Source organism: Scardinius erythrophthalmus (assembly GCF_964197995.2).
Source record: "Scardinius erythrophthalmus genome assembly, chromosome: 25".
Taxonomy (NCBI): Eukaryota; Metazoa; Chordata; class Actinopteri; order Cypriniformes; family Leuciscidae; genus Scardinius; species Scardinius erythrophthalmus.
The window spans coordinates 2,547,854-2,558,619 of NC_138245.1; the positions used below are offsets into that span (position 1 = coordinate 2,547,854).

Sequence of the window (10,766 nt, forward strand, 5' to 3'; positions counted from 1 at the left end):
TAAAAGTGCATCTATCCATCATAAAAGTGCATCTGTCTATCATAAAAGTGCATCTGTCCATCATAAAAGTGCATATATCCATCATAAAAGTGCATCTATCCATCATAAAAGTGCATCTGTCTATCATAAAAGTGCATCTGTCCATCATAAAAGTGCATCTATCATCATAAAAGTGCATCTATCCATGATAAAAGTGCATCTGTCCATCATAAAAGTGCATCTATCCATCATAAGTGCATCTGTCCATCATAAAAGTGCATCTATCCATCATAAAAGTGCATCTATCCATCATAAAAGTGCATCTGTCCATCATAAAAGTGCATCTGTCCATCCTAAGTGCATCTATCCATCATAAAAGTGCATCTGTCCATCATAAAAGTGCATCTGTCTATCATAAAAGTGCATCTATCCATGATTAAAGTGCATCTGTCCATCATAAAAGTGCATCTGTCTATCATAAAAGTGCATCTGTCCATGATAAAAGTGCATCTGTCCATCATAAAAGTGCATCTATCCATCATAAGTGCATCTGTCCATCATAAAAGTGCATCTATCCATCATAAAAGTGCATATATCCATCATAAAAGTGCATCTATCCATCATAAAAGTGCATCTGTCCATCATAAAAGTGCATCTGTCCATCATAAGTGCATCTATCCATCATAAAAGTGCATCTGTCCATCATAAAAGTGCATCTGTCCATCATAAAAGTGCATCTGTCTATCATAAAAGTGCATCTATCCATGATAAAAGTGCATCTGTCCATCATAAAAGTGCATCTATCCATCATAAGTGCATCTGTCCATCATAAAAGTGCATCTATCCATCATAAAAGTGTATATATCCATCATAAAAGTGCATCTATCCATCATAAAAGTGCATCTGTCCATCATAAAAGTGCATCTGTCTATCATAAAAGTGCATCTATCCATGATAAAAGTGCATCTGTCCATCATAAAAGTGCATCTGTCCATCATAAAAGTGCATCTATCCATCATAAAAGTGCATCTGTCCATCATAAAAGTGTATCTATCCATCATGAAAGTGCATCTGTCCATCATAAAAGTGCATCTGTCCATCATAAAAGTGTATCTATCCATCATGAAAGTGCATCTGTCCATCATAAAAGTGCATATATCCATCATAAAAGTGCATCTGTCCATGATAAAAGTGCATCTGTCTATCATAAAAGTGCATCTATCCATCATAAAAGTGCATCTGTCCATCATAAAAGTGTATCTATCCATCATAAAAGTGCATCTGTCCATCATAAAAGTGCATATATCCATCATAAAAGTGCATCTATCCATCATAAAAGTGCATCTGTCCATCATAAAAGTGCATCTGTCCATCATAAGTGCATATATCCATCATAAAAGTGCATCTATCCATCATAAAAGTGCATCTGTCCATCATAAAAGTGCATCTATCATCATAAAAGTGCATCTGTCCATCATAATAGTGCATCTGTCCATCATAAAAGTGCATCTATCCATCATAAAAGTGCATCTGTCCATCATAAAAGTGCATCCGTCCATCATAAAAGTGCATCCGTCCATCATAAAAGTGCATTTTGTAAAACTGCCATTATAAAGCTTGAAAGAGCCAGGAATTTTTTTTATTTAACTCTGATTGTATTCGTCTGAAAGAAGAATGTCATATACATCTAGAATGACTTGAGGGCGAGTAAATCATGGGATAATTTTCATTTTTTGGTGAACTATCCCTTTAATGTGTTTGGGCCCTATTTTAACGATCTGATACGCAAGTATCAAACGCGAAACGCAAGTAACTTTGTGGGCGGATCTCGATGCTGTTGCTATTATACCGGCGGAATAAATGACTCTTGTTCCATGGCGGATTGCTATTATAACGGCGGATTTGCCAGACGCGGTTCACAGCCGAGGAGACCGACGTTCTCATCAGGGCCGTAAAACACAGAGAAGTGACATTGGGGACGGAGAAACACACCCAAATTAGCTTCGGTTAAACAGGCGTATGATAATTTGGGTAAATGTGTAAGCTAGATTTATGCCTATTTATTCACATCTTCATGGACACTATAATGAATTCCCTCGTGTGGAATATTTTTCCTTGTAATTATGTATGATTTGCAAAATGTGAACTGCGTCTGTGTAGATGAGAGAAGCAAAGTGTGTGTGCGTTGTGCACACGCTACATTATGGCCAAGCATGCGCCCTTAAAACAGCATCTGAATAACGCGCCACTGACTTTAGACGAGGTTTCTCCTGGTCTGTGGAGGAATTGTTTTCTGAAACTGCAAAATAGCACCAGGGAACGTTTGCGCGGGAACACGCCTCCTCTTTTTGCTGAACCGCCCCCGGGAGCGCATGTTCATTCCCTAATTTACCGACGTGCGTCTGTGGAGGGAAAAGTCCGCTGTGCGTCGGGTGAAAAATAGGAATGATACATGCGTCGGTGTACAAAGTCAATTGCGCTGGGTGAAAGATAGGACCCTGTGTCTGATGATCTTTATTTCCTCTCTCAGAGAAGTTCTGGTTCTGCCGCCTGTCGTTGAATCACAAGGTCCTTCACTATGGAGATCTGGACGAGTCTCCGCAGGGTGAAGTGGCGTTCGAACTGCTCACCGATAAGAGTGAGTCCATATACAAGCACTCAGTGTTATTAGCATGAGCTGAACAGTGAATGAAGATAAAATGATGCCATAGAGAATCGCATGCGCAGGGTAAGATTTGTGAAAGTGTACATAAGATTGCAAGCGTAAATTAAATTTGCATGTGCAAGAGAAGATTTGTAAAGGTGTAAATCACCTTTCAAGTTTAAGAAAAAATTGCAGCATTTTACTGTTATTCATAAGTATAATTCATATTGTGAATCATGCTAAGGCAAAATAAATTTGTGTTCTTCTGACTACCATTTTTGCACGCTTACCCTTTTGGCATGTTTTTTTTTCCGCCAAAATACGTAAATTGAATTTACGCTTGCAATCTTATGATCACTTTCTAAAATCTTACCCTGCGCATGCGATTCTTTATGGCATCATTTTACCTTCACAACAGTGAACTAAAGCTCTGTCATTGTCACACAGTTCCTGTATCGGATATGAAAGCAGTTCTGACCGGGAAAGACTGTCCACACATGAAGGAGAAGAGCGCGCTCAAACAGAACAAGGTCAGAACTTTATCTTCATCCTCCAGTGCACGATTGAACACAACTGTGTTCTGAGTGTTTCGCAGGATTTCACAGCACATTTTTCAGGTTTTAATTTCACAGAATATTTTACAATAGCTCCTCATTCTTACATTTATGAAACAAATACAGTATGTCAAGAGACATGGCAGAGTCTGGTCAAGGTTTTTCTCCCTTTTAAACCTTCAGGAATTGTTTGGTTTAACTAGAATGTTTTGCTTACGTTCCCATTAAGTTATGAAAGCGTTATTTCTGAATGTTCTCTGAACGTTCAAAACATCCAGTTTTTTAAACGTATTAAAGTCCCCCTGTGGTAAAAAATCCAGCTTTTAATGTTGTTTATGTGTCTATGTGGTGTTTTTAATCTGCTTTAAGACAAATCATGTGTAAATTCATAAGTTGACAGCATTGCTGAGTATTTTCTCCTTAAAACTGCAGTGAACCAAAGACATTCTCAAAAACACGCTTTGAAATCGCTGGTGTTTCTGACGTCACAAACTACCTTGTAACCAATCAGATCAACGTGTGATCGTCAACCAGTGGATCTCTGAGCTGAGTGAGTGAGTGGAGGCGGGGCTCATTTGCATATTCATAGAACCACATATACTAAATGAGGCAAGGGTGTCGAGTTACATTCAAGATGTTTTAAGGCATGAAGAATTTTTTTCAAGGAAAATACATTTAAATGTAATTTTGTTGATCAAAGGTGAGTTTTAAGGGATAAAATTATTGACTACAGGAGGACTTTAAAAAGTTTTTTCTTGAATAAGGAAACATTCCTTATGATAATTCTTCTCTGAATGTTCTGAAACAAGCAGTAACATTCAAAAGAACATTAGATGAACATCCAACTAAAACATTTCAGAAAAAACACCTTTCATGAACAATGTATAAATGTTTTTGTGCTAGCATTTACAGAGCATCAATAAAAGACCAGATAACTTTGCTCTCTTTAAAGCCCTCCTGTAGTCAATCATTTTATCTCTTAAAACTCATCTTTGATCACCAAAATGACATATTTAAAAGTTTTTTCCTTGGAAAAAAATGTCTTCATGCCTTAAAATATCTTGACTGTTACTCGACACCCTTGCCTCATTTAGTATGCGTGGTTCTATGAATATGCAAATGAGCCCCGCCTCCACTCACTCACTCAGCTCAGAGATCCACTGGTTGACGATCACACGTTGATCTGATTGGTTACTAGGGATGGGTATCGTTAAGGTTTTAACGGTATTACTACTCTTACCGATACTCCTTATCGATCCGGTACTTTAACGGTATTCTTATCGGTTCTTTTTGTTATATTAAAAAAAGGGAAAAAAATATTTAGAACATAATTAATATTGCTTTATATTTTGAAATGTATAATAAATATCTATAGCAAAAGAAAAAGCAATGCTTTAACAAAACAAATAAAACATGTAGGCTGTGTTATGCAGAAGGGTGCAGGCTTTTGTGTTTTATATATTTATATTAAGACATAGGACACCAAAAACAAAGTACAAACACATGGTCAAACAAAAAAAAAGTATACAATAAAACAAATATACAAATTATATACCCAGTGCTTTAATTTCAGTAATGTCTGACATTACTGTTCAAGAGTAATATGGGCTAAAAAGACATCTAATAAAGTCAGATTTAAAATAACACTGCATAGTTTATCATAGATAGATTAAAGCTTATGAAAGCCAAAATTATTCATTCAAGAGCTGCGACTGATTTTCTCTTTGCCTTTTGTTGTTTGATTCACATTAGCCTAATGGAGCAATCGTCAGCAGAATTATTAGACTGCTGCCTCTTTAAGACCAAATGCAGATCTAATCATTATTACGCCTCATATTTTCTCCCAACTATTTACGCCCATTTAAGACATAAACTGTATTTAAGTGAATAAACTGTTTAAGTGAATCTCCAAGACGGCCATTTTGATATATTTTTGTGTATATTTGATCGTTTAGATCCGCACAAAGCCCAAAATATACGTTGCTTGTCTCGTTGCGGTGTTTCGGAGCGCGCGCCGCATTTGAAACAGCGTCTCTTGCTCAATTTTGGTACTTGCCTTTTATTATCAAACGCGTCCCGCAGTTTAGCAACAGTATAGACCACATTTTACAACAATCACCGATCGTGCAGATTCTGACATTACGTTTGGGTTTAGGGAGAAATGACAGCGCACCGCTGTGAGGGGAAGTTGCACTAAACAGAATGAATGCGGCTTTAGTTTTTAATGGTTATACCTCAAATATCTTTTTTATAATCATTGGAAGCCACAATCTAAATTTAAAATAAAATTAGTTTAATATCAAAGATCTAAAGTGTAGCCTAACCGTTTGAATGTTTAGTTCTGTCCTCATCGTCACTCATTAAGCAGGGCTGTTGTGATGTGCGCGCCGTCGCTCCGCGTTAAAGATCTCTCTCTCTCTCTCTCTCTCTCTCTCTCTCTCTTTAGCAAAAATGCATCACAGTCAAATGGTTAAATATTATTATATATAGAAGTGGCTGGCGAGATTAAATTAGCAAGATAATAATTTCTTAATAGCAATAGCACTTTCTTAATTTCTCCAGTACCGACAGCAGAACCGATAACGTCCGAGCTTATCGATCCAGCGGTATTTCAAAATTCAGCACCGGGGCCCGTTTAATACCGGGTTTCGGTACCCATCCCTATTGGTTACAAGGTAGTTTGTGACGTCAGAAACACCAGCGATTTCAAAGCGTGTTTTTGAGGCTGTCTTTGGTTCACTGCAGTTTTAAGGAGGAAATACTCAGCAATGCTGTCGACTTATGAATTTACACACGGTTTGTCTTAAAGCGTATTAAAAACACCACATAGACATATAAACAACATTAAAAGCTGCATTTTTACCACAGGGGGACTTTAACAATTCTGGAAGTGCATTAGTTCATAACTCTGAGAAAACATTCTGAGAGTGGAGTGTGTTGCTGTTAATGTTTCTGCATGATGAACAACACACCTGAAGTGTGTGAACTGTCCTGTGTTTGCAGGAAGTTTTAGAGTTGGCGTTTTCCATCCTATATGATCCTGATGAAGCTCTCAACTTTGTGGCACCCAACAAATATGAGGTGAGTCTGAAAAACAGCACAATTAAATCACAATTATGACATATCTTCTGTTAAGAATGCAAGTGTTCAGTAACTCTTTAATTACTAAACTCTATCTGTAATAGGGCTCAATCTTAGTATTTGCACAGATAAAGTTGTCATATATGTTGTTTTCCAAGGACTCTTATTTTGATCTCTTCCATGGAGTCTCAGCTTGCATTCTGTTTCACTTCCTGTGTTTCTTCCTCATTTGTTCCCTTGGTTAAAGGTGCATTGCGCAAGTCTCTGAGTTTTTGCAGAACTATGCCCCCCTCTGGCAACAAATGAAACTGCAACACTGCAACTGAACGCGCATGACGTCACGCCCAGTCTCAAATTCGGCCCGAATCCCTCTTATTTATTTTACTGTACAGGATTATAGAGGCAATCGCAGTGATCAGAGAAGGGCTCATTCAGCCCATCAGGCAATTGTTTAAGCATGTATGGGTTAGAAAAACGGGTATTTTTAACATGAAAAGTTGCATAATGCACCTTTAAAGATGATTGGCACCTGTGTCTAGTTAGTTATTGGTTATCATTTGTTTTCTCTGTTGACGGTCAGTCTTTCAAGGCCGTTTTCCACCGTTTCAGCGTCAAATTCCCCCTTACAACTTCAACACTCAGATAAAACAGCAATGTTTCTAATCAATTAGATTTTTTAGAGTTAAAGGGGTCATGAGATAAAGAATCAAATTTTCCTTTAGATTTTGCTAGTTAGTCTAAAGTAACCGAATCTAAACTAATTCACTGTAAATTAATTTTCCAGGTCACAGATAAAAACCCTTCCTCTGGATTTACTTAATGTCAGGACTGTTTTAGTCTGTGCTTTTAAATGAATCCAATCTCTACACGCAGTGTATTAAACGAAAAATAAATGGACAATGCTTATAATAAAATAAGAAATCATACAACAGTATTTTTTCTTCAATAATACAATAGTATTGTTTTTTCACTTTCAATAATGCAACAGTAGCATATTTTGTTTCAGTAAAACTGTATTAAAACACTTAAATTAGCCCAAGCACATGTTAAATTATTGTTCAGTAATTTTACCCAATTAAATGAACAGGAAACAAAAATATCACTTAAAGGGTTAGTTCACCCAAAAATGAAAATTCTGTCAGTAATTACTCACCCTCATGTTGTTCCAAATACTTTCGTTCATCTTCTGAACACAAATTAAGATATTTTTGATGAAATTTGAGAGCTGGATCACTCCTCCACAGGCTTATGGACACTATAACTTGCTGGCCCAGAAAATGTATTAAAGAAGCGTATTAAAATGTATTTAAGCGTAGCGCGTCTGTGTTGCACGTCACCACGTAGGCTCACTATTGGGCGACTCTGGTCATGTGTGATACGTGGTGACGTGAAACACAGACGCGCTACGCTATTACACTACGTGAAAAAAACTCGAGGCCCAGAGAGAAGGAAATGAAAAGTGGAATAAAGTCGTTATTTTTGTTTGTTTTTGCGCACAAAAAGTATTCTCGTCGCTTTATAAACTTAAGATTGAGCCACTGGAGTCACTTGGACTAAATTAACAATGTCTTTAATAACTTTTCTGGGCCAGCAAGTTATAGTGTCCATAAGCCTGTGGAGGAGTGATCCAGCTCTCAGATTTCATCAAAAATATCTTAATTTGTGTTCCGAAGATGAACAAAAGTCTTACGGGGTTGAACAACATGAGGGAGAGTGATTACTGACAGAACTTTCATTTTTGGGTGAACTAACCCTCTAATGATGCTTTTTTGTTAAACTTTGCCCTCGATTTCTGTGAACAAAACAAAGGCTTTTAATGACATTCCCAGTGTGTTTTAAACCTTTTACAGGTAAATTCAAGATTCAAGATGACATTTGATTAGGATAAATAATATGATTATTTGAAATATTTCATATGAGATAGATGTTTTAGATTTCATTTCCACATGTGACTGGAACATTTTCTGAACGTTTTAAAGTTGGTCATAACCAACCGGACACTTGCATTATTTCTCTGTCGCCATCATAACATTTTTAAATATATAAATTCAAAATACACTAAATATTTGGATTTCTGATCGCCATCTTTCTAATAATTTTTTTAAATTAAAAATAAAATTTTATGCTAATAGTCAGCTGCTAAAATGTACTTTTGACAGTGTGTGTTTCTGCCACTCAGTGTGTGTAACCGCAGTCACTGCGGCCGATGGTGACGGCACACGCATACACTATAGGCCATGTGACCACAGTGGATTCTGTTGTTTTGAATGTGATATTTGACACTTTATTCTGTAAATATGTATTAGATATCTGACATGTGTTTCTGTGGAGCAGTACTGCATCTGGACCGATGGACTCTCGGCTCTGCTGGGGAAGGAGTTGGGCAGTGATCTCACACGAAGTGACCTTGACACATTAATGAGCATGGAGATGAAGCTCCGCCTCCTGGACCTGGAGAACATCACCATCCCGGAGGCTCCGCCCCCTGTGCCGAAAGAGCCCAGCACATACAACTTCACATACAACTACGGATGAGACGCTCGTCCATTTAAGCAGCGTGTGTTTCTGTGTCAGAGGTGAAGTGTGTCACTAAGATACATTTTCTTGCACTGAAACGGCAATCAGTTTGTGTGACACACTTCACCTTTCAGCGAGTGTATGTGCCTATACTACACATGAACTATGAGAGAATTTTTTCAGTTCCTTTTCAGATGTTTGCCAGGCAGAAAAACAAGCGGTTCTTCTGTCTTCAAGTATTCGGGTCACACAAGAGCATCATTCTGTGTTTAAACATTGTAAGGCATCTACTTTCATGTGCTGACGTGATGTTAAAAAAGCTTATATGAGTAACAAAACTGAACAATTAGTAACTTTGTACCCGTCCGAAGATAACTAATATTTACTGACGTTTGCTTTTGTCAATAGAAATATATTTTTGTACTTGATGTGAAAGACACTACATGATACATTTGCATGAAGCGGAGAAAGAACGAAAGAGCTAGAAGATGGAAATGTATTGTTATGCTGATTTTTGACTCGTAGTTGATGTTTAACAGGATCTGCTCCGTGATTCAGATGTCACCTGCCCCTTCCAGAACTGTATGTGATAATAGCCATAAGATTTCTTTTGGGTTATTTCTTTGTTACAGGGAGAAATACCTGCTGCTGTGCTGATGTTTGTCTTCTCTCTGGCTTTCATATTTGCTTGCCATAGAATAAAGTTGAAAACACAGAACCCAGAGATAGATCACTGACAGAGGTTTTAATTATTTGCTCAGATTTGCTTCGTTATAAGCCTGTGACGGCTGGTCGTTTTTGAATGTTTTAGTGGCAGGTATCAGTATTTGGGTTGAAATATTGTACACATTATAATTATATAGTGCCTTCAGAAAGTATTAATTCCCCTTTATTTCTCATGGAAGAGAAGGTTTTTGATTTGTAAATGTTTTGATTTTATTGTTATTGAAGGAATACTAAAATATTTCAACATTAAAGAAAAGGGTGTGAATACTTCCTAAAGGCCACTGTATGTGAACTATATATATTGTGCTGCCTTTATCATAGTAATTGCAATGGATTTGTGTGCAATAATAAAATTTGTTAAAGTCATAGCTTGATATTTGTTTGTGATTTTTCATAAATCATTTGATCTGTGCTGCACATCCACTAAAATGCAGTTTTAGACAAAGCATCTATTCAACAGCCCGTCGTAAATGATTCCATATATATTACATTTGTTACATAAAATTTTTATTAAATCAACTTTTTATTGTATCATTTAGCCTCATGCAACCCTTAATTAGAACACAGTTTAACTCTTATTTAGACAGCGATGACCCCATTTATGCAGTAATTTAACTTATTTACAACGTTACATGAGTGCAAATTAAATGAATAAACAAAGATAATACAGTAACACTCTAATTTGTTAAAATTAGTTAATGCATTAGCTAACAATATATATTTTACAATATATTTTTTGTCTTTGTTAAAGGTGACATATTATGCCCCTTTTCACAAGATGTAATATAAATCTCTGGTGTCCCCAGAATGTGTCAGTGAAATTTGAAATTTCATCTCAAAATGCCCTCCAGATAATTTATTATAGCTTGTCAAATTCGCCCCTTTTTGGCTGTGAGCAAAAACGCCCCAATATTATCTTTTGTGTGTGTCTCTCTTTAAATGCAAATGAGCTTTAGCTCCGCCTCCATTCAGAAGAGGGCGGGGCCTTTACACGAGCTTCAGATTCTCCAGCGAAAACAAAACAGGCCAATCTCACTCATCCAGAATCCCAGAATAACCAGTAGCGGTGCAGCCTTATGGAGAGAGTTTCACTTTTAGACGCTCCTGGACATTTCTGAATGGTTAGTGGAGACATTTATGTAGTTGTTGTGGAGTTACATTAATTAATCTCAGCGATTTGCATGTTGTCATGTTTAAAGGATAACTCTCGCCAAAATGCAACCTAGGGTCTTTTTGTGAATCTACCCGAGGCAAACTTTCGTTTA

At 37.0% G+C, this 10,766-nt stretch overlaps 1 protein-coding gene across 3 annotated transcripts in view; it reads left to right on the forward strand.

Annotated features, from left to right (window-relative positions):
- elmo2 (engulfment and cell motility 2) overlaps positions 1-9,867 on the forward strand; it is a 54,588-nt gene extending 44,721 nt beyond the window's left edge. For all 3 annotated transcript variants that reach the window (XM_081358296.1, XM_081358297.1, XM_081358298.1), the window contains exons 18-22: positions 2,510-2,617; positions 3,071-3,153; positions 6,181-6,258; positions 8,593-8,777; positions 8,903-9,867. In XM_081358296.1, coding sequence (XP_081214422.1) covers positions 2,510-2,617; positions 3,071-3,153; positions 6,181-6,258; positions 8,593-8,777; positions 8,903-9,104 — 656 coding nt within the window. In that variant the 3' untranslated portion in view covers positions 9,105-9,867. The remainder of the gene's footprint in view (positions 1-2,509; positions 2,618-3,070; positions 3,154-6,180; positions 6,259-8,592; positions 8,778-8,902) is intronic.
- Positions 9,868-10,766: the final 899 nt, after the last annotated feature.